Genomic DNA, 27581 nt, shown 5'->3' on the forward strand with positions numbered 1-27581 from the left:
CTTCTAAAATGTTTGTTCTTAGAGTGCGCTTTGGCTCTTGAATTTCCTTAGCAGTGACTGCTGAATTTTCATTCTTCCCTTGGTGTGTGATTTTTTTTTTTTCCCTAGGGGAATTCTAGTGATGTGATAATAATATATTCAGAGGGAGATTTGTTCCTGTGAATTGGGTACCCAGCTCTTTAAAGGCGCTTGTGGAAATCCCAGCCTTAATAAATGCATACTAAATACTGATTAACAGATAAACATTATGGAGCCCTGTTGTTAAGATTGTAACTTGGCTCCCTCGTGGAAGGCCTCAGAATTTCAGCTTTTCAGCCAAGTAAATTTTGGCTTGGTAATTGCGATATTTGCTCAGAAGACGAGGGCTGCCATCCTCCAGCTCCAAATGGTTTGCTCTCGCCTTCAAATTAGCTATGTGCAGTTCATTCTCCCGGAAAACTGTCGGGAAGTGATATTTGAAAGAACTTGACTGCCTCCAAGAAGAGACGTTAGGGTTGGTTAAATGCAGGTATAGCGGCGTGAGGGCCGGCACGGGCGCGAGCCAGGCAGTGGGGCTCGCGGCCGAGGAGCTTTCAGGGCTGGGGGGAGCCAGCTGCACTGGCCGTGGGGCAAGGAGAAGACTTTGCTGTTACCTGGCTGAGAGCGTCCTTACGGGGGAACTTCATATTTAAGCTTAATACGGCCGAACCTACCAACTTTCAGCTTTCTTTTTGCAGCTACGCTGTGCTGGGAGCCTTATAAATAGACGACTGACTCTAGATTAAGCATGTAAATTTGTACCAAGTGTATCCCTTGCTTCATTGCAGCTGTTTTGTTTCTTCTGGGGAGAATTGCTTGCACTTTCTTCATTAAAAAATGACCACAATTATGGATGCTATCATGGCAGCCTCCTCTTTAGATCTGCAGATTTTTCTCTAAGTCCGGGTTTCATCTTTATTTCATTAGGAGCTCTGCTTTGCACAGGCGTGTCTCCGTGCGCCGCGTATGATGCCCACAAATTTAGTAATAGGCACGCACCAAAACATTGCTCTGAGTGAGTAAACAATTACGCTTCCCTTTTTGGAATAAAACAGAATGCGTGTCCATAAATCATTAAAAAAAAAAAATCCTGCGTTTTTATTTGGGAGTAAAAGGACGAGGAGCTTTGTAAATTCGTGAAGGCCCATCACAGTGGGATCCCGTGTGCCACTGAAGTGTAACAAGCTTATTTATATTTTATTGTGCTTCCAGATCAAGCGGCATTATTTTGGGCCGTGCATTCCCCAGACGCTCTAGCTGTTGCTAAGGAAAAGGTACATTATGCTAATATTTCGTGCTAATAACTGTGCAAGCTGGGTTCTGTGCATCGAAGAAGTTGCAGGGGGGCAGGAAAAGTTAAGTTAATGCACCGTTCTGATTAGAGACTTTGCCTTGTAGCTCGCATTTAAAGACAAAAGGTAAGTTTGAATTCAAAAAGAATTCACACAGAAAATCTGTCAAAACCAAACAATTGAAGGAATTTATTTACGGAACTTTAAAATTGCTTAGCAGTAGGGATCTGGAACTGGCTCTGCTAAGAGGAAATTTGGCAGAAGCAGACCAAATGCTTTTTACCAGACATATTCAGTAACAAATTTCTCAGCATTCTCTTGAATTAATGTGTTTTGATCATGTAAACAAAACATTCATCTTTAATTCTTGTGTTTCCTGACCGTTTCCAGTGCTGCTGTCTATTATGTGATTTAGGTACCTTCTGATTCATTTAATGTTAGGTTGAAAAAGCCTACAGTGAAGCGGCGCACGGCACAATACATGGAAAAGCAATGCAGCGCTTTGGTTTCAGAGGGAATCAAAGAACAGGCCAGAGTCAGCAGCAATATAATGATGTCCACGGTGGTTATTTTTAAAAAATATGTTACGCAGACCGTGTTGATGAGTACTATTAAAAAAATAATAATTACCGGCAATGAAAATAAACAAGGACCTTGGCATTCCTCCTAAAGGAATGCTCTGAACTGGGTTTCCCCTTTCGAGACTGTTTTCTCATTAATGCTGGTGCCAGGGCGTGAAATGGCCATGGCGAGAGAGGACTGAACGGGTAGGAGCGCGTTCGCAATCTCGATTAACCTGCAGCGTGCGCGGTGCATGTTGCACCCGGCCGATTCCTCCAAGAGAGCATCCTCAAAAGCACCAAGGGTTACAGGGAGCAATCAGGAGCAGGAATTTTTTGCCTCCTACAACGGCCACCGCCGTCGGCAGTTGTATTCTGCCAATGCTTTATAACTAAGGGATGGAGTGTTATAACTAAGGGATGGAGCTTCAGCAGCCCCAAGATCTGCTAAGGTTGGTCCTGCTGGCCAGAGACCCTGGAGCCGGTCTGGGAAACCTGTGCGGGGCTTGACAGCATCCTAACGCCATTAACTGTTGTTTAACATCAGCCCGAGCCTCCGACCCATCCGTCATTAGCGGAGTCTCTTTTTCTCACTTTTTAGACACAAACACTCCAGGGCAGGGGATGCTCTTCATTGTCCTTTTGGCTGGAGCCTTGTGCAATGGTGGCTTTGACCCTTACCAGGGCTTTAGAGAAGTTAATATTACTTTTTACTAGTAGAGGCTGCAATAATTCTTGTTATACCTCATTGCATCGCACCTGGTCATAAAATCCATTCATGAGGCAAGGTGCCTGGCCTGAGAACTGTCACTGCCTTGGATGGATTAAATACGACGTGAGCCGAGCTCAGATGGAGCGGTGGGAGGGAAAGGAGGAGCCAGAAGGCAGTGGGGCATGTGTACTGGATGACTGAGGAAATAAGAAAATGGGCAGAATAAGGAGCCATAGCTTCAGGTTCAGGGCGGATTTGTAAGAGGGAACGGAAGCTGGAATATCAGGGTAGGTGCGGAGGAGAAACTTGAACGTGAGGACAAGCAAAGGCCTACTGAAGGTCTCGGGGAAGAGCTGCGTGTGCCCAAAATAGCAGGAAAGCCACGCTGCGGAGATGGAGGGCGAGCTGGCCCGTTTGAGGGGATGCGTTGTCCGCACGTGGACTGGGGATGAGGTCCACGGGAGAAATACGGGAGATTAAAGGAAAACCGATTGGTTTTGGCAGAGGAGAAGGTGGCTGCAGAAGGGTGCCGCATACTGAGAAGTGCCCTTGTTGACTAAGCCGTACGGTGGGGGCAAACAAGGACAAGCTCGAAAGGATGGAAAGGGAAAACGTTTGTGTTTTTAAAGAGTGCTTTTATATAACATATATAGAGGTTTAAAATATTGCTCCTCCAATCTTTCAGCAGCTTTGGACAGTTGATGATTTCAGCTGCTGGAGTAAAGGACACCACCACCTCCAGCAATTATAAACAGAGTAATTGCATAACGTTTATATCTCTGTTTTCCTACCCCGCGCACCCATTTCTAGTTGCTCTCTTCTTCCCGGCTTTTGCGCCAAGTTGCTGCAATTTAGAAACAAAAATCCAGAGTTCTCCTTGAGCATCATTAACTGCTGCCTACCTACCCTCTTGGCAGCAATATAGACCTCAGTTCCTATGGGAGTAGCACAGATTCCTCATCCGTTTTTGAGTCCATTGGGACTGTCTGGAGAAAGTACTCTACCACTATAAATCTGCCCATGATTTTAAAAAGTGCATGCCCCCTTATGGCCTAAGGTTCGGGCTTATCTTTAAAGCTCCTCCACGTTGCGTTTGGTTAAATAACTACAGCTTGGCGTAGATGTCTCGCGTATAAGCTGACAGGGTTGACACTGGGAGCGTTTTGCAATCATTTGTTTAATTAGTTGAAGCTCTTTGGGGAGAAGTTTATGAAATGGCATACTCCCAAAGTCTAATTTAAATCTGTTTTGCTTTTTTGATGGAGGGTTCATAGCGCAAAGCATTTAAAAAGATATAAGTGAATGAAAAGCAACGAAAGCCCTTCTTTCGAAATGGGCAACTCCTCAGTAGCGAATGCACCCAGATACAGGAAGGGAAGTTACATTGGGGAACTGACCTGCAGAAGGGGAAACCAGAAGCAAGTCTATGCAGCTGTCTTGCCATTTTTTTTAGCTGTACTTCCACTCTGTTGTCTTTTAATTCGATGTTTAATTAGGCGTCTCCTTTGTTCTGAGGTTAATTCCTTTTCTAATCGGTGGTTATTTTAACAAAGGTGTTGGTTGCTGGAGCAAATGAAGACCTGAGCCTGGGGGCGGGCGGGTGCTGAGCTTCATTTGGCGCACGGGTTCTTGCTCCCGGGGCAATCCTGGAGCACCACTCTGGGACACGAGGTTTCGGCGTCGTTCCACAGCGAACGCCTCTCCTGGCCTTTCTGCTTCCAACGAAATGGTTCCTGATGGGGAGCTTCCCCTCCCCATTGAGCCCACTGATACGTTAAGATCTACCCAAGTCTTTGGTTAGATCTAAGTTGATCTTAAGGGGTAGTAGGTTATTGCCTCATCGCACTGCATCAAGCAGTAAGTCACTGCACGCGCTATCAGATTTTGTCCTTGGGGCTTGAGGTAGGCGCTCTCTTGCTGGCCAAGTCCCGTCCATAGCAATGCTCAGGGTAACTGAAGTCCCTAACGCTTTCCATAGTGTATGTAGAACATGCTGGTGATATTATAAGATTAGTCACTCCGTGCTGTCACAAATATATCTAGTTTCCATAGTAAGTGATTGTCTACTGTGGTGCCCTGTAACCTTGGGGATATTTATTTGGTGTACGTATTCAAAGAAATGGGAAATGTTCTTTTTGGTTCTTTAGAAGCTCGAGGTTTGGCAGTAAAGAAAAAAGACAATTGTGGAGCTGGCCAGTTACCGCCGACATGGCATAATTAATGCGATAGGATTTCTGAAATGAGCAGCCAATTACAGAAATGCATGTCCTATCCTGTACACACGAAAGAGAAATGGGACACTAAGTGTTTCTTCTTTGTTGTACTCTTTGGGCTCTGCTGTTGGTAATCTGCACATATGGCTAAAATATTTTGCACCGACAGTTTATTTTTTTTCAGAAGAACTGGCATGAGAAATGGCACAAAGAGCCCAAGGAGCATTGACTTTTGCAATCAGTAGCCAGCGAAATTAGCATATTCTTTCTGTTTTGTCTGCACAGACAATTATAAATTAGCTCCAGAAAATATGCTCCTGGAGGTGTGTTTTTATTTTTTAAGAGAACATTGACAAGGGAAGAGGGGAAAGTGTGTTAATGCCAAGCGTTTTAGCCCTGTTCATAGCCTACACTGCTGGCTCAAAGCTACAAGTCTTGCAAAAATTCAATACAAGTGGAAAAGAAGAAGAATGTGGGAGGAAAGGCGAAATAGGAGAAAACAAAGAGCTGTGCGAACAGCTAATTAGTATAGATTCCATCAGCTATGCAGGAGGTGCTGGGATGATACCAAACGCGCTACATTAATAGCCGGGACGGAGGAATGGGTGTGCATGCTGAGCATGGTAGCTTCTCCCACCCACCAACGCTGCTGCTTTGAACATTTCCTAACATAAAGGTTGCTTTGCTGATGTGACTCTCCTGATCCAAAACGTTTTTGAAATGATAGGCTGCTTTAAAAGATGACGGTACCTTTCCTTCCTGGCTTGCCAGGTTTGCATGGGAGAGCATCCCTCTCTGGTGGGCTTCACTGAAGGACCACAAGTAGTTTCAGGCGTAATAGCAAAGCATTTGCATTGCTGCTGGCACTGCTATCGGTAGGTTCAAGTGGCCTTTGATTGAATGGATGTATAGTAGTAGTACCAGGTCAAAAAAAAATTTGTCCGATACCTGCCTCAAGTCTGCTACATGGCGCAGAGATCAGGGGAGCTTTGATCCCTGCAGGGTGAGGAAAGATTGCATCCAGAAGTTTCAGAAAATGGCTTTCAGCTCTGGGCACTTGGTCACTGTGTCTTGTGAAGGGGTTGAGCTTTAGTCTCTTGCTGTCTGGTGTTTGAAGCGGATCCACCATTGGGCACCTTCCTACTTTAACATGGGTCTAAGGATGGCAGGATTGGATAAGACCAAACATCTGTCTAGCCTGGTGTCCTGTCTCCAGCCCTGATCCATGGCAGATGTCTAGAAAAGAGAATAAGAGGGTGAGACTTCTTAGGCTTCCCTTCCAGCCGTGACCATCTTGGGGCTGGGCTTGCTGGAAAAAAACAGAGCAGAAGGGGCCACTAGTGAAGAGCCTGAGCTCTAGTCTTGGATTTTGTCCGGAACCAAATCCCGTTGAGGATGTGGTGGTCTTTCTAGGCCATCTATCCGATCCACCCTTCCAGCCCTAACATATCCTCCAGGTAGAGCCTCACCGCTGACGTGCTGACCACCCCCAGAGTGGTGCAGACATAGGGGAGAGGTGGTCTGTGCTGGAAACCTTGGTACTGCCAGGGCATGAGAGCTTTAACCTGTGGTGGGAGCCTCAGCCTCCAAGTCATTACTTGAACATGCAGCAAAACCTGAATCCTTCTGCCCAAAGAGGCCCCCAGGCCATAAAGCGGCATCTCCCCGACTCCTACGCCGTAGAGATGTAAGTAACAAGCAGCTTCTATTGCCTGCAATTGCACTTGAATTAACTGGATGCCTGCGTGGTTGGTGGCTCCTGCAGCCTGACACGGCTCCTAGGGCCCGGGAAACCTCACTGCTTTGCCTCGCAACAGTTCCTATGCCAGGCAGCATCACGGGGCACAGCGCTCTTGGCGTAACGCTAAAATAACTTGGCAAGGACGCTCCGGAGGCTTAAACTCTTGCCCCAGCTGGGATGCATAACGATCTCGCTACCTGCGCTCTTTGATCTCCCCCTTGTGCTCTGATCTCCACCGAGTTATCGTTTGTTCGGGCAGCGAGAAGGAGGAAAGGGAAAAGGAGAGAGGGGGGGGGAAAAAAGGGAAACGTTCAGAGCGATTTGCAAGCAGGGCCGAGACGCGGGGCTGCCTCTGCTCCGCGTGTCCTCGGGGTGGTAGTGCAGCCACTGCTTCTCCCTGCCTCGCCGGCTGCCGCCGCAAATCTGATCGGCTGCTTAGAGCTGTGCTTGAACCTGCGTCCCTGCATCCAGATCGCACAGATGCATATGCTCACGTGCTCTTTTTCCTCCTAAAGCCGTGTCGGGGCTGCTGGTTGCCAGTGGACGTTTTGGTGACAGCACGCTAGATGGGAGGGTTTGGAGTTGGGGGGCTGCAAGTCGCTGTCAGCTCAGCAAGGATTTAGCGGGAATCTCCCCTGCTGCCGTCTTGTAGCCTCAGGGGACAGGGCAAGACTTTTGTGGGCAGTCGGCCAAAACCTGCATAGGTGAAGAAATGAGCTAAAAAAAGCTAAAAAAGGGAACTTTTAGTGGGGAGGAAGATAGTGGGATTTAAACTGTTGAAGGGCGTATAGTGCATGATCCACTTAAAAAGATGAGTAGAGCTAAAAGTTGGACTTCAGAGTTTTATGGAGTGCCGGTCGTAATATGCTACAGCCCATCCTTCATTAGTGGGAAGAACGGAAATCTGTGGAGCTTTTCAGCCTTCATCTATGCAAGTGCTTTACTGCTTGGGTTTCTCACTCGGCTTTCCACTCTATTTGATTGTGGTCCCGTTTGAATAACGTCAGGGAGGAAATTGGTTTTACTGGGCTTAGTTTTGTCCACAGCGAGATGAAGGTTGCCTTGAAGTTGCCAAGCAGAAGGAGACGGGCTTCTCTTCGGGTCGGACCTCGGCGCGGCTGTCTTGGTTTTTAGCACGCGGGGCTGCGAAGTGGCAGGAGGTGGTGGGTATCACGAGGCGGGAAGCGGGTGCGAGTGGCCGCGCGCTAGGTTCGAGCCTCCCACCCGCCACGCTTTCGGCTTAAAAACCAAAGCAGGCATCTCAACCGTTTGAAGAACTATTATAAAAAAAAAACAAACAGAGTTGTGTTGCTCGCCTTTGCTGGTTGCCATGGTTTTGGGGAATGATTGCCATGATATTCATGGCATTCTAGGTGCCAAATATAGCCGTAGCTAACTTCACCTGGAGAGAGCGGTGGGATTTGCTCGTCTTATATAGTGAAGGTTTTGTCCGCTTATACTCCATCAGCAGTTTCGGCAGGGGATTGCGTGGTTGTTCTTGGAGGGGTGGGTGGGTGTGCCGCGCACGCATTTTATGAAGATGTTTCTCTTACTCCATGCAGTGGTTTTGGGGGGAAAAAAATATATCTAGGATCAAGGAGAGGTTGCACGAGGGAGAAGGTGGTATGTTCGGTCTTCTCCTTGTGCCCAGAGTGGTCCATCACTAATCCGGCTGAGTTTGAGCTGAAAGCTGTAGTGTACCAAGAGAAATGTGGAGCGGGGCACCGTTCTTCCAGGGTGAAAAACGTGAGAGAAACCAGCCGTTCCGGCACAGAATTGCGACTCGGACTGATGCTCCTCCTGCCTTCCTCTAAAGAGATACTGGTGGTCGCATACCGCTTTTAATGGCCAAAATCGGGGGCAGAACAGGAAATATGGAGGGAAGTATACATTACACGACTCAATGTTGTACGTATCCCTCTAGATTATCCGAACTGGAGATAGCAGTGAGGATAATAAATTCGTTTCATTTTTAGTTTTGCTGAATGCTCCTTTTCTCTGCTGAAAGAGAGATTTTCTTTTCCCTTTGACGATTGTAGCCATTTGCTGCACCAGTGAAAATGGAGGGTAAAAATATCACTAGGATAATTCAGTAGTATTTTGCACCAACTGTGCCTTCACTTTGCCCAGGCAGAAAATGACTAGATGAGGTACAGAAAATCAGTCTGTAAATCCTTAAAAATCGTGGGTTTTTTCTGCATCTACTGATTTTCCATTGTTCTTGTTCATTAACAGAGAGCAAAATGGATGAATTAGTGTTCAGCTCCAGGCAGCTGTTCCTCCGACTTCCACAAGCTGCACATGCTGAGGGTGTTTGGGATATTTTCACTTGCAAAGACATAAAAAAAACCCACCCAGCTTCCGTCATCTCTTCCGCTCCCTATACGTTTTTCTGAGGCAAGGGAGCCCACTGCTGTGTTTTGAGCCCCGCTCCGATCGCGTTGCTGCCTCCAAACAGAGGTTTCTTCCCCAAAATTGTCTTTTGCAGGACTCTTTGCCCTTACTCTGCAAAGGGTTCCCAGACCTCAGCCGCCAACTGTTGTGTTTTGGGGGACCTTTGCAGTTAAGAGCAGCCTGGGAGTTGCTACTTGCTATGTCCGTCCTGCCGGGGTACATGCAAAAATACTCTCCGGCGTGACGGTGGGAGATGTTTGAACTCGGAAGAGCGGTGGGAACGCTTCGAGCCTAACGCGGCAGAGCAGCAAAGGGACTATGACGTGCATCTGCCACTCACTGGGAAAAGGAAAAGCTTGATTTATTTTACGCGAAGTCACCAGCCGCGTTTTGCACATTTAGGAGGGCGGGGAAGGGTTGTGGATTAATCAACCCATCACAAGGGATTGGCAGCAGATCTGTGAGAGTCAGATGTTAATTTAGAGCCGGTGGGGAGAAGGGACGTGATGGAGGGTTGTCCTGCTGCACCGGATGTGGCTGGAGGAAGGAGCAAAAAGATACCTGGCAGCAGCGGGTCAAGCGAACCATCCGCCACTGAGATAAGGGTGTCTGTAGAGCCTTCCTAATAAAAAAAGAGCTTAAAAAAATCATTTCCAAAGGAAGCGTTAGCCTTGCTCCTAAGGAGGATTGGAGAGCAGAGCCAGGTGGAGAGGCAGCCGGCGGAGGGGATGCTGCTGCCGGGAGAGCTGCAGCCAGGCAATGCTGAGCTGGTGATCCCAGTGGGAACATGATTTGGGACACTTCGGTCCACACGGAAAACAGCTCGGAGCAATTTGGGATACAGATGGTGTGTCAGAGAGAAAGGTTATTAATACGGTGGGTGGCTTTTATGGGAAGCAGGGCTTTTTAAGCCGTTGCTTTTCTCCCTTTCTGCGGTTGATTACGAGGGGAGAAGAGGCTTATTATATATATTAGCTATTTAGACACTAGAGATAACTCACAATGCCTAAAACTAAACTCATCTCTGATTAAAATTTAATTGCTCCCCAGCTTCCACTAGTTACTTGCATTAAGTTTCACACCATCGGAAAGTGCTCATCAACCGGCGTTGGATTTAACAGGAATTTGGCAGATGTTAGTGAAGTGCTGGAGGAAGTCCAAACCACAAGATCTGCAGCACATAATATGCTTGAAAATTTGCTGGCAGCTGAAAGAAAAATTGAAAACCTGAAAATGGCAATAACTGGACACAGTTCTCTTCTAACCAAACAGCCAAAATATTGAATCGGCACCTCCAGCACCTGGAACACCAGCGCAGGTCAAGAAGTGCCGTGTGTCTTTGAGAAGTGCAGGAGCAGCAAGTACTATATTATTGGCTTCTAGAGTATTTTATTTGAGGAACACTTGTATCTCCATGGAAATCTTCAAAAAAACATTCTGTTCTGAGGCAATTTAGCAAATTAGCTATGTTTTATAAATCTTCGCTTTTCATCACAGATTTTGCCTCGTCTTGAGGACATTTATTCAGAAACAGGGTCCTTATTCACCCAGAGCCTATTTTTTTCTCCTTCTGTTGCGTCTTCCCTGCCTCTTGATCTCTATTTGTGGCACTGCAACCTTTGCCGCTGCTGCTTTTAGACAAATGGGAACGGAACTGAAATTTAGAATGGTACAAGGCATTTTCAAGGAAAACTCCTACCTGCGTTTAAATATAACCGCTTTACGACTTAGCGTCTGTCATGTTCCTACACACACAAGCATCTGCGGCAGGAGTCTGTGTGGAAAAATGTAAATCTCGCCTTAAGCCTTTCTCGAATGAAAGTGTGTTTGGGGGAGGTTGTGCGGGAGATTAAGGCTGATGGAGCCCTTGCTGGGAATGAGCTGATGGCCAGCGCAGATAGACTGGGATCGCCCTTCCCTCCTTGCACCGCTTGGTCCCTCCTAGATGATTTCATTTGTTCTCTGGTTAACAGCAAAACACGTTTCATGTGCTCTCCTCCTCCTTAGTCCAGGCCGGGCTCAGCAGGTCTCCATCGCTAGGTAGGAGCTGCTCGGAGGAGATGCCGGATCCCTGCGTTAATCCTGCCTCCTCTTTTGGTGCTGATCTGGCTTTTCTCGTCTTCTAGGGAGGATGTGAGCGAATGAGGGTTTAAAAGTTTTGGGCCTTTGACTGGGAAAGCATTTTAGCTCACGCTGTGCTCTTAAGTGCCAGCTTAAATAACCTTAAGCCAAGGCTTACTGCATTGGGGACTACCTGCAGCCCTGAATCTGCAATACCAGGTTAACAAATTTAGTATGGTTTTTAAGGTATGTCACTTATTATTAAAACCCATAGCCTTTTTATAGAACTAAAGCAAATCAAAGCACTTGCAAAAGTATAGATCTCTCCGTTCTGATGCAAAACCCATTAGTGGTCCGTCTCCCGCTGCAGTTTCTGATGATTTCTGGAGCGCGTTATACAACGCAGTTCAGAAATACATGGATAGAAATAATATTTCCAGCGGTGAAACTTGTTAAAGAGCTGAAAATAAAGGACATTTGTCAACCCCCCGAGGCAATCGATTTGAAGCTTTACCGGTGGCACGGGAGGCAGAAGGTCCACGTAGGCTGTTGCAGGGCTCCTTGCCAACCGAGCGGGGAGAACTAGGGCAGCGCCGACTCTCTGCAGTTGCTCCACAGCAAATCTTAAGCAGATGTTCCTCAGCGCTTAGACGCTACTCTAAGCACAAGTGCTAATCTAACCTGACCATCATGAAGATTGGTCCTGCTGCTAATTTTGTCCGGCCGACGCAGAGAAATCATACGTGTACAGCAGTAGCAAGCAGTGGGAGTCATTTCAGCTAACTTGAGCTATTTAAAGTCAGATGCATGGGCTAAACTATTCACCTGGCTTCCCTCTAAAGTCGAGGGAGAGGAACACCTCTAGAGACACAACCTGGTTTAGAGGCGAGTGCCCTAAAATGTAATGTCGTGTGGATGCGTGAAGTGGGTGTTTGTGATTTACCAGTATTTCAGGTGTGACGCAAGGAGCTCGAGGGAAATGGGCACCTTATTCTTTCAGTTTTTTCAAATCTGACCTTGCATGTTAGACTGGACTCATGGCCAAGGGCAATCCAAAGGGAAAACAAGACTGAGACCACCTAAATAACCTGATACTCAAAAGGGCTGAACGCAAGGTGGTGCTTTTTGAAGTCAACGGGAGATGTTGCTTTCGTAGTACTTTTAAAAATCATGCCGCTTGTTTGGAGACTAGCGCTGGGATCCTGCTTAGGAGAGTCTTGACCTAAGTGTCCTATTCATTGCGTTTGCATTTTTTGTTTCCTATGGGACAATAACAATGTGCAGAAAGTAAGGGAAAAGGAAGCCTGCGAAGCCCAAATGATGTGCCATTTTCACAAAAGCATTGCCTAACGTCATTTGTGCCACCGCCGCGTGTCAGCTGCGTGTCTGCCACAGCTCACCCAACCTTGGCCGCCAGGTAACAATGTGAAACAAATATATATTTCAAAGAAAAAAAAAAATGCGGGTGCCTTTTTACAAGGAGGGTTTAAGCAGGGCTTTGCTGTGCTCCCGTCTTGCTGCATGGCAGCGCGGCAGGGAAAGATGGGCATCGTGGGAAACGTCCCTGAAACATCACTTGCATCGTCATCCATCAGCTGCAACTTTTTGGTGTATAAAATTCTCACCTATGAAAGGTGCTTCAAGGTGGGTTATTAGCAGATTGACTGTCTCATGATGTGCTTTTCTCAACACGCTCAGTTAGTGTTGGCAAAAGCAGGTCTTTGCCTAGAGTTTTGACGGAGCGCACCTTATTGAAAGGGGCTCAAATTGCAAAGGTTTTTATAAGTATCAATGTTGTCTTGTCTTCTCAAAAAAAAAAAATCATTAGTAAAGGATACCAGTTATATTGAAACAGGTGTCTCAAGTGCAAATCTTCTATTGCCTCCCTTTTTTCACGGGCTGGTTGATCCGATGCAGTTAATTTGTTTTGCGGAGGAAGAAGCGCTTGTACAAATAGAGAAATAGGCACAGAAACACAGCCAGTGGTTTTGGGGGTGAGGAAACGAACACTGTTTCCACCTCGCAAGCGGAGTTTAGCGCTACCCTGCTGGTTACAGCTCTCCAAAGGAGGAGAAAGTGGTAATTCAGCAAATATCACCACCGGGATGTAAGCACGTCGGCCGGGAAGAAGGCTCCCCCTTCTATATCCTGCTGCACAGGAGGCTCCGGTGCTGGATCCTTCAGAAAGAAAGTTGTTGATAAATGCCTGGGGTGTTATGAGCTTTATTTGCCTTCAGTGCTCAGGTGAGCACTCTTTGGGCCATTAGGCCCCTACCTGCAGTGCAGAAAAGGTTGTTGCGAGACTTCAAAGCAGGCATCGGGGATCTGCAGCCCTTGGCAGAAAGGCCTCGTATCTTCCCCGCTCCTGCGCAGAAGCACGTAAGGGGAGGGAAAGCCATTTTATAGCCCTAAATGAGAGTTTTATAACCCTAAGTGATAACATCCTGCATCTCTGAAGCATCCCGCGGCCCGAGGTGGTCCTTAAGATAACTTTGACAACTGAAGCCCTGCACTAGGCTGTGAAGTTGCCGCTGTTGGACTTTGCTCTTTGGGTCAGATGTCAAGGTCCAGGATGCATCCAAGATCGTTGGCCTTGATTACCCTAGGTTCTGGCGTTAAGGAAATTGAGAGGTGGGCATGAGCCCGAGGAAAGCTCCGGGTGGGGATGTGTTTGCAGGTAGCAGCTCTCTTGTGGAAGGAAAAAGCAAGTGGAAAGCAACAGAGAGAGACAACTGGCAGGAGCAGCTTGTTACTCGAGCGGAAGGTGTAAGAGCAGTTTTGGAGCCATGGCAGGTGAGATGCGCAGTGATAAGCTTTGGAACTGGCACGAGATGAGGAAGAGAGCTAAAAATAGCAGTTTAAGATGCTCTTCGGTGGAGGTGAGCCAGCACCACGGTGAAGAGACCCACCTGTGCAGCGAAAACGCTGTCACATGCATGGAGAGGTGTAATTCGGGTTGCACACGAATGAACCTTTATTTAGCATGCAGGAGGAGAAGCGTGTGCAAGAGGGAAGCTGGGGGCTTACTGAGCGTTGGGCCGAAATTTCAGCAGATGTCCTATCGCCTGGGAGGGCCAGCCTCTGCGCGGCAATGCCGCTGTTAGCATTTCCTACTCGGGGCTGGCAGAAGGTCCCTGCAGAGCAATGGTCTCACCGGAGTTCCTGGGAAAAAGTGTTCAGTGACTCTGGCTAGTCTGGACTGCTTTCATCCATCCGGGCTGGATTTTAATATTTAGATGCCTCCATGATATGAAAAGGAAAAAACAACCAGGAAAGGGCCAGCTTAATATTAACTGTATAAGGAAAGAAATTGTTGCTGGCTCTTTGCTTCATTCTCGTTTTACATTTTTGGCTTCATGCTCATTTTACTCTTTTCCTCACCCCGCAGCACTGTCCCGTCTTATTCAACACACTCTCAAGCTGGGTCAGTTCTTCCACATTTTTTTTTTTTATTTAGGTAAACAACACAGCTTGGACTTGCCTCGGCTTGATAGGAACAGACAAATAATTTTCCGTTATATTGTTATCAGAGTCTTGCACGCTTCAACTGGCAAACAGATTGTCCAACATCCTTGAACAATATTTGCTCAGAGAGCAGCAGAGAAAAGGAATCTAATACCTGTTTTTAGCTTCTGCTCTTTCCCTGTGCGTTTTATTTGGATTTCTTTGCACACCATTAACATTTCCTTTCTATCAGAGCATATTCAGCTGAAGTTGCTTAATCAGTTTTGTTATCCTTTGAGCGCTCACTCAAGTTTAAAAGTTGGCTGGACCGAGCACTGGTTTTTCTCCTTATCTCAACGCCTTCCCTCTCCCTTGCACCAATACAGCCAGCACGCTGTTGTGATGATGCGCCGTCTGAGGAGCAGGTCACCACTTAAAATAAGAGGAGCCTTCCAGGTTTTTTGCTTTTGGGTGCACTGGGGAGTTTCCCCAAGAAGTTGCCTTCCAGTAGCAGCAAGCGGACATTGGTATTTCCAAAGACAAAATCTCAGCTGGGCAGCATGGAAATGATGCTGGACCTGGAGATGATGCACGTTGCTTAAATGAAGTTGCGTCTCACTTCGTTACAGTACGTTGCTTCGCTGGAGTCTGCTTGGCCAGGCATCCTCGTGTCTGAGAGATTTCTGCACACTTCGCTCTGAACATGGGCTGGAGACAGCAGCAGTTTAACTGAATCAGTGTCCCTGTCTTAGCTCGAATATGAAGTTTAATAAGGGAAAATAACAGCTTAATTTGGAAGAAGCCTCCTGTAGGCCAGGCCCTCCTACAAGCGACTGTTGCCAAGAAGATTGGGTAGTTGTACGTTGTACTCAGAAGTGTGCTGCGGACGTAGAGCTTGGCAGCGAAGACCAGAAGAGTGGTCCCTTTAGTCTAATAGCGTGTGTTAGCATTAGGCGTTTCAGAAGGTGATTCCCCTGCAAAAGGAGCTGGGGGATAACCTGCTTTGAGAGAAGAGCTCCTTCCATCACATGATGGACAATGTTCTTTGGAAGAGGAAGACGTATGGACGTTGGATTGCTTGCTTGGTGTGGAGCTTGCCCCACTTCTCCTCCATCTGTCTGGTTTTGGGATCCACACTGCCCTCCAATCCTAGATTTCCTGCTTATCCGTGGACAGGTTTATACCTTTCGCCGTGTCAACGAAACGCTTCAAGGAAAGGGGAGCAAATTGTTGGAACGCTTGCAAAAAAACACTCCAAATTTAATTGCTTGTGGTGGTACCTCTTCCTGTTCATCCAGTACACTGCCTATCTGAGATTCTTGAATCAAAACCTCTCTCTTCAGGCACAGTTACTTTTTTTTTTCTTTATAGGAACAAATTGTGCAGCAGCTGAACAGAGCGCAAGAGCCATTTGCCGCTGCAGTGATTTACCCTTATTTGTACCTTACGTTTTGCCGAACGATTCCAGGTTGGCACGCCAATCAAGTCTGTGTCTCTGAGCAATGGTCAGTTAGTCTCCAGCCTTTAAAAAAAAAAAAAAAAAAAAACCCAAACCTTGCCTAAATTTTATTTGAAGGTTTAAACATTTGTTGGCTTGCTTACTGCTAACTATGAGGGTCTGCTGCAGGTGACCATCTGCTCCTTTCCCATCCCAAGCCTGGCTGCCATACTAGCAACTCTGTTGCTTCATTCATTTCCAAGATGAGTTCAGTATTGTGTTCTGGTTTTTAGCATTCCTGGCCTGACAGATTTCCTCTCATTATAAATTATTCTGTCTGCTTCAGCCGCATGCTTTTTCTCATTTACATTTAAGATAATGGAAGAAGAGTTGCTTTTGATGACATGAGTGAGCTAGATTTTGGGTTAGCATTGTTATAAAATGAGAGTTCTGCCTGGATAATGTAAAATATTAGGGATTTTGAAGTTTTAGTACCCATAAAGCATTGCAGTGACTAGAAAAACTAATATACTTGCCCACAAATTGATGAGACTTCTAGACGCATGCATGGAATGTGAAAGGTTCAAGGCTAAAAGCGTTGCAGGTCCCAATGCACGGAATAAACCGTTTGATGTAAAATATTTACAAAACAAAAACTTTTCAATAGATTTGACATTGAAGAGGGGAGGAAAAAATCACACTGTAGATTGGTGCATTTATTTTATGTTACCTGGGAGAGTTGCAGAATGAGGTTTGGGCTGTGTGCTGGAAGCACACAGCCGCTCTTTAGCACGGTGTTGTACCACTAGTTTTGTGCTGTACTTAAAGTAATACCTGAACGGAGAGTCTCTGCCGTATCTGATCCAGATTGCATGCCTCCCTTGGCTTCTTTTTCCCTCCCTCTCCTTCCTGCTTTTCTGTAATATTTTCGTGTTGGTCACATAACAATATATTCACATTTATCTAGACAGTAGCTGTATTTTTAAGGTATGTGCACTGGACCAGGTCAGACTTCTCTCTTTCCTCTCTTTTTGCCTTTTTTTTCCCACAGGTTGAATATATGTATCTGGGTTTTTTCCATGCTTGAGACGTGATTCTTTTGATCAAAATATCATGTTTTTGCTGTGCAGTGACATCCAGTACTTAAGTTTATTGATGTATATATTATGCAATGGCAATGAGATTACACAGTTTAAAAAAAAATCTAAAGGATGTAATTTACTCTTGCTATTTCTGTATCATGCTATCTGCTTTTCTTTATCAATTTCTAGTTTCTTCTCTAGTGACAATGTTAGGAAAGGTGCAGAAAGCCCTTGTTGGTACTCCGGATGGGTCAGGCAGGGTTTAGTCTTCCAGGCCAAGAGTACAATTTGGAAAAATGGATGTTCTGGCACACCAGCACCTGGTGCCTCTGTGCATTTGGTTTGGACCACTAAGTCCCCAGGGCACCTAAGCTGGATGTGTGCAAAACCAGATGCCAAACCTGAGGAGGTAGGTACATGGTTTCTGCTGAAACCGTACGGCCTTGCAACACCACCGTTCACTTGCTTTGTCCCGCTTTTCTGCAGACCCGATTCAAAGTCCAGCAAGGTCATCAGGGTATTCTTCCTCGTCGCAAGAGAAAAACTTCATGCTTGCCATGCCATGTGCTGGTCTGAGCTAGCTGCTAAAAAGAAGAATCTGAAGGGTGGCAGATGTAAAGCTAGAAATCAGTGTGAAGGTTTTTCCACCTTGTTGTTGTGGTCTTTCCACCTTGTTCTTATATTGTCATCTTGTGACCAACCCCCGGATAAGAGTTTGAAACTGCGTGAAAACAGGTAGCTCTCGACGAGTCAAACAAGTTGGGTTAAGCCTCCTCTACCATGATTTTGGATGCTGTTCCTTACTGCCTCTCAGCTCCCTGCTATTGCTTTTCAACCGAGACGACTAGCTGCAGCAACGTCCCCGGCCCTGGGCCCTGTTCGGCCACCAGCAGGGACTTGGTGGCGGACCGAGTTGTGACCATGAGTACCTAAATTATTTGTTAAGAATCCGCTCTGCCGAAGCAAATGTGTTTTTCATAATATTAGCGGCTGTCTCACTGTTAAAGCCCTCTGCAGAACATCAGATATCTATAAAACCAATTTAGACCCCAGTGCTGTGGTTAAGCGTTGTTTCGGCAGCTCCTGAGCCAATGTGGAGACCGCTATTGGAGGAGAGCTTTAGAAAATATTGACGTTTCTGCGTAAGTAATAACGAGTTTTGGAGGGGAGCTAAGGAGTGCTTTAGGGTTTGTCAGGGGAACTGCTCTATTTCTTAAAGCAGCTGGATATTGATGTTCTCGCAATGGAGTTTTGCCAGCTTCTGAGAGTTTGCTTTCGGGAAGGATGTCTCCCGTTCAACGCAGTCTTGTTCCCTCCCTTCCCTCCAGCCGTCACCCCGGAGGGGGGAGCCGAACCGCCGGCAAATTTGGGGAACGGGTGGGCTGCTCCACGCGGCGCAACGCAGAACGAGAAGGGGCCGGGAGGCTGCAGCCGCATCTGCCCCGGCTTCAGGAGCACCTGCTTATGGCGGAGGTCTCCAAGCAGCACCGGGGCTCCCAGCAAGGGGCCAGAGAGCACACTTGCAAGATGAGAAAAGACAGCTTTTTGGAGCATTTTGCCTGGTGAATACGGGGGCTTGCGAAAAGCAACCTGTGTGGTTTCGACCGGCCAGATCAGACGGGAGGAAGCAGGGCCAGAAGGTTTCCCACCCACGCGCCTCATGCACGCGGCGGAGCCGGGGTTCCTGTGCCTTGGCGGCCTTGGGATTGACTGTATTGTGCCCTCTTTTTCAAGATAGCGGCACAACACACTCAGGTTTTAAATATTAATGCAAAGATCACAGGAGTGTAGCTTGGGAGCACCGAATCACTGCGAATTGAAAACTCTAATCTGTACTTTTGAAAGCTGTCCAATTCCTTTTTTATTTACGGCCTTTGAACCATTTCGCAAATTGGAAAGTAACCATCCAGCCATTCGCAATCAGATTATGATATGTTTAAAAGAGTCCAGGGCATTTATCTGAATGCAATTGGCCATCGTGCTGCCTAACATCTAGATTGGAGATATTACACACCCAGATGAGCAGGGACTATTTGAAGATGATGGTTTTCTCTTATTAGAGTTGTGCCTGTAGCCTGCACTGAAAAAACATTTCGGGTAGCGGAGTAAGCGGCAATGTTGCCGAGACCACCTTTGGCCCCGGAAGGGCTCGCCGGGATGATCCGGCAGGTCAGAAAACACTAGGGAATTAGTAGGCATTTTATGACTCCTGAACTTGTTTCTACTCATTGCAGATGCAGAGGTGGAGAACGGCTGGGGAAGGGCTGGATGCATCCAGCACCGCAGAGCGCATGGAAGTTGAGAGCGTGGTGCTCAATTAAAGACGCAGAAATGTAGGCAAAAGGCAGGGAATACACGTTACATGAAGTTGCATCCGTTGCCAAACAGGCAGGAAAAGGTGTTTCTCCCTCTTAGCACTTACTTACATATACGTGCGCTTGTTCTGCATAGAAATTCAGTTGTGTGCATGGAGATGGCATACACATGGTTTAATTAATTTAAAAAAAAACGCAAGCAGCCCCGAAAATCTCTGCCTGCAGTAAATCTCTTGAAGCTGTACGCGTAGTGCTCATGTGTCTATACTCTAACATGGTCTGAATGAAAAGCTGACAGCACCTGCTATTGAAATCCAAAGCGATTTCCATAGCAATGGGGTACGGTGCAATTCCTACTGGGTTTCTCTTTAATAGAGTTTGAAGTGCTCGCGTTGGAAGACGGTGCATAGGATCTGCTCCACTGGCTCTGATGGATGCGAATCACGCCAGGGGACAGAGATTGTTTAGGAGGTTAGAAGTTCACGGCATACGTTCGGTAATAATATGCAGCTGTTGTGCCCTGGAAAAGGGATTGCGTGCTTTTTTCCGCCTGTGTGAAATAACATGTGGATTAAAAAAAAAAAAAAAAAAAGAGTAGTCAGGCTTTATATGTCAAACGTACATAAATTCAAACTAAATGCAGCCACATCTGACAGTATTTTTGAGAACTAGAGCGATTTAAAGCTAGATTGCCTAAAAATGGCTCTTGAACTGAACTCTCAAACCTATTAGATTAGTCCATTTACAATAAATCCTGATGTACTGTCTATTAGATCAGCTCTTCTGTGATTTTTTCCTGTTTACCAGGGCTCCTATGGGCATAGTTCATCTGTGTTTCTAAAAGCATTACAGCATGATGTTGAAGAAATGCTATATTTTTGTTGCTTATACGTGGCGGTCCAGGTAAATTGCTGCCCAAATGTTCAGGATAAGTTGCAGAAGGCCAACAATAACCGTATGGCATTAACGTGACTCTGGTTGGATGGGTGCTGAAGGGCACGAGAGGTTCAGGAAGGTGAACTGAGCAGAGGTCCTGGGTAGGAAAATGGAGGCAAGATTTTAGGCAATGTCCTTTGCAGCTGTAGATGGATAGAAGTGGACCATGGTCACATTTTAAGTAGGATTCGGTGACTTCTTGGAGAAGATAAGCTCCTCAGAGAGAAAAAAGGAGCTTCTTTAACTCAAGTGACAACTAAATTGAGGACCTGATAGGAAGAGCTGCTGGGGCCAGAAAAATATTAAGCACTCACACACACATTAAAAAACCTTACAAAAGCATAAATGTTGATATTTCACCAAAAAAACAACCAGGCGGCCAGTTGGGGTTCGTCTTTTTTTGAAGGTTTTCCAGGTTTTCTAAGGAAAACGTGGAAGTTCACAGTAATGGCTAGAATGTTTTTGGCAAAGCTTGACCTTTCAGTAGGATCCATGTAATGATTGTGGTTGGAAATGTTAAGTTTTGAAAGTGTTTGTGGTTAGAAATGTTAAGTTTTTATTCCAGATGGCTTTGGTAGGCATAGTTCGGAAATTGGCCCTGTGCAATTGCTGCTTTGAATGTCCTGATTGTCTTGCTGAGGTTTGTGGTGCAGTGAGAAAGGAAGAGTTTGGGCGGATTAACTGGACTTCAGCCTGTTACGATGATTTCACGCACTTGAGCTCTCGTTCTCTGTCTTTAGGGTTAATTTAAAATGCTCAAACAAAGGTTTGGAGGAAAAAAAACTTTGTGTTAAGTGATTCCAGCTTGAAGCGCAATAAAACAGCTGAGTTTGCACCGTATCTTGGACCACAGCACTAAGTTTCTCCCTAGTACGTGGGACTCGCTTGACATCTGGCTTGGATTCATCGCAACGTCCATCCAGGCTTGGCAGAATATTTGCACGTGGGCAGGGTGGCCTTGGGCACAAATGCACGATCCCCCACCACGTAGGGCTTTCGTAGCCTTCCAGAAGGGATTTTTCCACTTGACACCGGTCCACAAGGGAAATGGATCTTTCTTCTCCCAGATGCAACCACCTCCCCCTCTGTCTCAGACTTTAGGTAAGGGGAGGAAAGGGGGAAGAGCTGCGTATCTAAAAGACTGCATTTGTATCTCATATGGCTTTTGGGGGGTCCAGGACTACATACAGCTGTGTTGAAGACAGCATGGTTGCGTTGAACGCAGTGGGGCTATTGCATATCTAATCTTTTTTCCCATTAATGGTTTTTGCGAGCACTTTGTCAGTCTCGGTCGATAAAGATCTAACAAGAAGAAAAAAAAAAAACAACGCGTCCAAAAGCACGGTGGGAACTTTCACATTCACATACGATTCTGGCACGGCTTCCACAAATCACAGCCCGCGTCCGTACAGCGGAGGCCTGTTCAGATGTTTGGTGTGAGGCCTCCTAGGCCCTCATCTGCAGTAAAAAAAAAAAAAAAAAAAAAAAAAAAAAAAAAATCACAGTTTCCTTCAAATGCATGAAAGGAGGTGTACGTAATTTGGGAGCTCATCTCACCTTGTTGGTTCTCTGTGCCACAGCTCCTGGGTGGCACCGGCACGCGCTCTTTGGTTTTCTGGTGGACACCTGACATGAGATGGTTCTGCAGGGTGAGTCTTTTGTGGTGTGGGCTTAGCATAACGTTGCAACCCAGCGGTGGGCCAACAACTGGTTTGCTAGAGACGTGCTCCTACAACTCCTAGGAATGGCAGGGCGTATGCAAGGCTCGACCTAGGTGCTCCTGGGCTTCGGCGTTCCTTTTCCGTCGACATAAAGGACGTTGGGAGGAAAGCCACGAAAAAGAAAAAGCAAATGGGAATGTATTCATTTTAAAATAATTATTCTTTTCTAGTGAGTTTCAGAAAATATTCTGAAACGGGTTAGAGAATGCCTGTAGAAAACTAATTCCCATGGGATGTGTTTAGGTGACAGGCAAGAGAAAAGCAGCTGTGATCTCTCTTTTTAAATATAATCTTCCAACCACATTAGGTTTGGGGGGTTTGTGTGTTTCTTCTTTCAAGACTTGTCTAAACCTTCTTATCACTATGTAAATACAACGTGTACCATCGGTCAATAGAAGAAGAAATGGGGAAAAAAAAGGAATGCTGTAAGCAAAGGCCGTATTTGCCAAATAGGAAAAGGGCAAAATTAGCAGGGAGGGTGGGAGAGACCTTCAGGTTTTGTGTTTCTCGCAGCCTCTCAGAAGTAGGCAGCGCTATATTTGTCCAAACGTGGCACCAACACACGTAAATAATTGTGAATACAATTGCGATAGAAAAACATTAGCCAGAGTCATCCAGAAAAGCCATCTCCCATGTCTAAGGGCACCGAGAAGAAGTCCTGTGCTGTAGGACTTCGGTGGTTTTGCACAGGTTGCAGTCTGTTTGTGGTTTTGCTTGGATCCGAGCATCATTTATATGTAAATGATCCTGATGCTGCCTTCTTTTTCTCCTAACCAGTTAACTTGGTCTTAAAGCACGTAGTTGGGTGAGCAAGATCTGCAGCGGGTGCTGCCTGTGGCCGGTGAAATTTGGCGCTGTTAGCATGGTGCTGATGGCCGCTGGAGCTCGTTATCAAGCTGACTCGTTGAATAACCAGAGCTTTTGAACTTAATTCGGTGCTATCCCATCCATCTTGCTCTCAGGCAACTTCAAGTCCGTTCTTTTGAGACTTATTGTAAGCTGCTCTGTGTAAATGATGGAGCCGTTAAAAAAAGGCAAAAGTTAGAAGACGAGGCTTCGTACAGATTTTGGCACTGATGCCAAAGGGTTTTTGAAAGATCAAATAACTCCTACTGTCTGGTTACGGGAAAATGCCCATAAATGCCTTGTGCACAGCTGATACAGTCAACTTGCCAGAGGTATTCCAAAAACACCGTGCCTCAGGGTATTTAATGATTGTCAATGAAAAGCGAGGCTCAAAAATGCACCCCCCGGGCACGCAGATCAGTGGGAGCTCCTTGGGTGCTCCTTGGGTGCTCAGCAGTTTTGCAAATCAGCCCACCTCTTCTGTTGGCTGAATAGGGACGGTTGCGACCCATTTTCAGGACCTGTTACGGGAATTGTTGTCTTTCTTTTTAAGTTTGAGCTAGTTACTTTTCTCTGCTGGCTGCTTGAAATCTCCTCCTTATCCATATGTGCTCACAAATGACTGTACGATGATGATTTTAAGGGTGATGTGCCAATTTTTCCTTTGAACCTGTATCCACTATATCTACTTGGTACCTCTGCATCTGTCGTGCACGGCATCGGTCATTTTGCAAACGGAAAGTAAGTCGTTATTACATACAGCAATGGGAGAATTTCTGCAGGTCGTAGCTATTGAGCTGATCATCATTATTGGGAAGGAATGAAATACGTACTCACGGCAAGACCTGCTGTAGTGAAAACAGGTAAAACTTGCTGAAGTTCTCTCCAAATTTTAAGCCTCCCAGTCACGTCAGTTGGAAATCACGTCCTGCTTGGTGATTTAGCACGGCTTTGAACAGCAACTAGAAGAAAACCATCAATGTCTGCAGGATTTTGCTGTGTATTTTTTGGAATCCGTTCAAACCCAGGACTCATAGTGAAAGCGAGGTGGCACGAGAAGGCTGGAAAATCTGATCAGCGAGCAGGGTGATTGCTGAAACGTCTACATTTTTCAAAACTCTGAGTGCTCCCCGTATGTTTGTGTGCGCATATGCATAAACCACAGGCTCCTGTGCTGACCCGCCGTGGTGGGGAGCTGGCAGGAGAGGGCCAAGCAGGGTAAAGCCCCTGTGGACATTGCTGACCAGCAAGGCCTTCTGGTGGATCGGAGTGAAATGCCTATCTGGAAATTAAAAAATAGGAAAACCCATAGCGTAAAGTGTGCAGGCAGAGCTGCAAAGCAATTAAATTAACCAGAGAAATGGGAAGAGCAAGCAATTGCTGCAAAAGCATCTTATATATTGTTGCTCAAAAAAAAGTACAGTGCATCCAAAAAATCTCCGCTATCCACTGGTTCATCATCTGCCTGTTGGCCCAGGACTCGGGAGACCTGATTTTGGGTTCCCCGTGTGACCTTGGTCAGGAGGTTTAACGCATATTGTACAATAGCTCTTTTTTGTGAAGGCCAGAGAGAGAATATAATCTAGTTTTCTGAGGGATCATAGAGCTGGGATTTTTAAATGCAACGTTTTCTTGCTCAAAAATACCGATCCCTTGGAAAATGATGTTTATGAAGGTTCTGACTTAGTTTGGAAGTTTGAGGGTTTCTCAGGCTTGTAAAGAAACTGGCTAAAACCAGCGAGAGCGTGTGCCTCGACTGCTGTGTTATTGATTACTCTGGGGTGGGAGAATTGCTCACAGTGCCATGGGCTTGGCACCAGGGGCATTTTTTAAATTACCAAAAAAAAAATCAGGACAGAAAAACTGCTATTCTACAGTGAAGGCAAGCACCTATGTAATTTCAATGGGTTTGACTTGGGTGAGCGTTTACCTGAACTCCAGTGACAGCAATATCATTATACATTAATAACTAATACCGCGCTAATAGCGAGCGTGGTCTGCTTCACCAGACCTAGAAGAGATGATAGTCTCTGCTCTCTGGAGCTTACAGGCTAAGCCTGCTGGGTGGTTTGAGGTTGTTCCTCTGGGCAGCAGGGCGATTCTGACGTTTAATTTTAATTTCTGGCTAGCCTGGAGTTCCCACATGGCTGTCTTTAATGAACGAACTCTTATCCATGTCGCTGGACATGGAGCTGCTCTGATTTTAAGGGAGGATTTTGGGATGCTGGAAGAGGTGGCAGTGGGTGTTAGGGAACTCGGGGCATGGGAATTTAAGACGTGGTATATAGAGGTGCCCGTGCACCGGAGCGGCATTGGGGCCAGCGAGCGATAGCAGATGAGGAGGACGCGTGCTCTTACGGCTCTCGTTGCGTCTTCATTCGTCTGCAGCCACTGTGACTTGGCTCTTGCAGATTTTCCTGGGAAACCATCACTCCGTGCACACCTTAAAAGCAGCACCCGCCCCCTTTTTTTTCCTTCCTCTCTCTAATCCACTCTCGCCTCGTTTCAGGAGCGTCACCGTCAGGAGCACTGGGCCTGGGAAGCACCCCCAGCAGCACCACGGTGCGGGCGGCCACCAGCAGCACCAGCCGGCCCACCACTGCCTCGGCCGCGGGCAGGAGGAACAGGAGCACCAGCACGCCGTCGCCCATGGCCGACGTCCCCGACGAGGTGACCACGCATCCGCCGCCGGCCTCCTCCCAGCTCCCGCCGGCTGGGGCCGAGAGCTGCGACCCCGTGGAAGCCCGCGACATTATGTGGTCTCGGACCCGGCAGGGCCAGGTGGCCAAGCAGCCTTGTCCCATGGGCTCCATCGGTGAGTTGAGGGATGGTGGGACGAGGTGAGCCACTTCTGTAGGTGACCGGCTTGAACATGGGCCCCTTGGGCATCTGCGTTCTCATCGGTGGAGCGCGCTGATGCCTTTTGGCACCCGTATGTTACCCCAGTGAAGTATGGCAGGCGGCCTTGGAAAGCACAGCTGCACCAAGGACCCAAACCTAAGGATGCTGAGCACCTTGTGCAGGGTCTTGGGCGGCCCAAGCTCCAGCCATGAGAGAGGAGACCACTTACCACCTTGTGGCATTGAGCACCAATAGCCAGAAGAGACCTTTCCTCTGCAAATTTTATATTATCCCTGCTCTGCCTGTAATTGTAGTCTCCAGGCTGAGTGACTGATGGGTTGATGCCTGAAGTTTTGCTTGTTTGGGGGGGGGGGAAAGAAAATCAACAAAACCTGCGTTTTGACAGCGCTTCCTGCTTTGCTGTTTGCATTTCAAAGGCTATGGCCAGTGCTTCCGAATGCGGGTATTCCCAGCTCAGGCTCCTGAACCTGCGCATGTGATTTTTCCAAACTGCAGCCAGCATCCAACATGACCAACGAGGAAAGCAGGGGGAAGAACAAGGCCAAATCTTTCCCAGTGGTCTACTGTTGATTGGATTTTGCTTCTTTTCTTCCGCTCTTCCCCCCAGTTGCTTGTTTCCAAAAGGTTGCTTCTGAAAGTTTCTGTCCAAACTAAAACATGGTGGAGCGAGTAATGGATTTTGGCATGCGGTTTACTTGACTGTATGTTAACAAATGCGATTTGTAGAAAGTATTTATTTTTCAAGCTAGTCCTGGTGCAGAAGGTGGGGGAAATTGCCTGAGAAGTAGAGGCTGGAGGGATCTGGCTTGCGGAGGAGACTCTCTATTAATTCTCCGCTCCGCTGCCCGGGGGAGCCATTTGCATTTGTGAATCCCAATTCTGACTCTCTCCCGAATTCAGTGAGGTCAGCCTGGTAAAATGTATGTGAAGTATGAGGGGAATGGGAAGAAGTGAGCGGTGAGAGTAGATAAAGAATATTTTTCCCTATCTTTCTCAGCCCTACTTGATAAAATTAAGTGTGCAAAAAGCCTGTCGTATAGTTCCCAGAGAGAGGAGAGTCTGAACTGAATCGATGAGAAGGAAAAGAAATAATGCAAAGGCAAATCACGGCTGGAGGCAGGGAAGCATTTTCCACATGCAAGGACTATGAGCCTGGAGCATCCCTGCAGGGAAGCGGAGTGTCCTGTTGCATGAGTTACGGGAAACTTGACTGGGTGAAAATACTGCAGGGAAAAAAAGCCCTGTTGGCGGGGGATGGTCTGGAGCAGGTGATAAGCCTTCCCCATCTCTAATTTCTGGGATTCTGGGATTCGTGGGATTCATTAAAAGCTGCAGTATATTATTCAAAGGAGTAAAATCTCCATAAAGCAGCAGGGGACGAGGAAGTTGGGGTCGGATCCTGGCGCGCCATCGGTGGGACAGAGCAGGCAAAGTGGCCTTGGGTGCTGGCCTGGCTTGCAAGATCCAGCTTCAATTTCTTGCTCCTTAGCAGCCGTCCTGCCTGGCCTTGGGCAAATCCTGTTGGGTGTCTCCGTAGTCTCCGGCTAGTGAAATGGAGATAATGTCCCTGCCCTCGTGGGTCTGTTATGCCTTAAAGCCCCTAAGCGCTAAGGTCGTGGGAGATTAGGACACTGAGATGAGTCAGAAGTGTCCTCCTGAGCTCCTGAACACCAATGAGCTACCAGGCTTTGCACGAGGTCTCAGGCCTGGTGAAACAAAGCCTGTGAGCCTGGGTCCCGATGGGGAAACGCAGCCGGCAGCACTGAACGCAGCAGCTTTCCCCTTTGCAGGTGTCGCGACTTTCCGGTGCCTCACGCCCGACGGGATCTGGGACCCCCAAGGACCGGACCTCAGCAACTGCTCTTCTCCCTGGATCAACCACATCACGCAGAAGGTAAAGCCCTTCCCACGCGTTGACCGCACTGTGCCTGCGCACGGCCTTTGCC

At 47.0% G+C, this 27581-nt stretch overlaps 1 protein-coding gene across 4 annotated transcripts in view; it reads left to right on the forward strand.

The window, feature by feature from the left end:
• Positions 1–27581, forward strand: part of ADGRL3 (adhesion G protein-coupled receptor L3) — a 421071-nt gene that overhangs the window by 296217 nt on the left and 97273 nt on the right. For all 4 annotated transcript variants that reach the window (XM_067297303.1, XM_067297300.1, XM_067297302.1 and 1 more), the window contains 2 exons: positions 25283–25588; positions 27426–27529. In XM_067297303.1, coding sequence (XP_067153404.1) covers positions 25283–25588; positions 27426–27529 — 410 coding nt within the window. The remainder of the gene's footprint in view (positions 1–25282; positions 25589–27425; positions 27530–27581) is intronic.

This window comes from Apteryx mantelli, chromosome 5, assembly GCF_036417845.1.
Source record: "Apteryx mantelli isolate bAptMan1 chromosome 5, bAptMan1.hap1, whole genome shotgun sequence".
Classification (NCBI taxonomy): Eukaryota; Metazoa; Chordata; class Aves; order Apterygiformes; family Apterygidae; genus Apteryx; species Apteryx mantelli.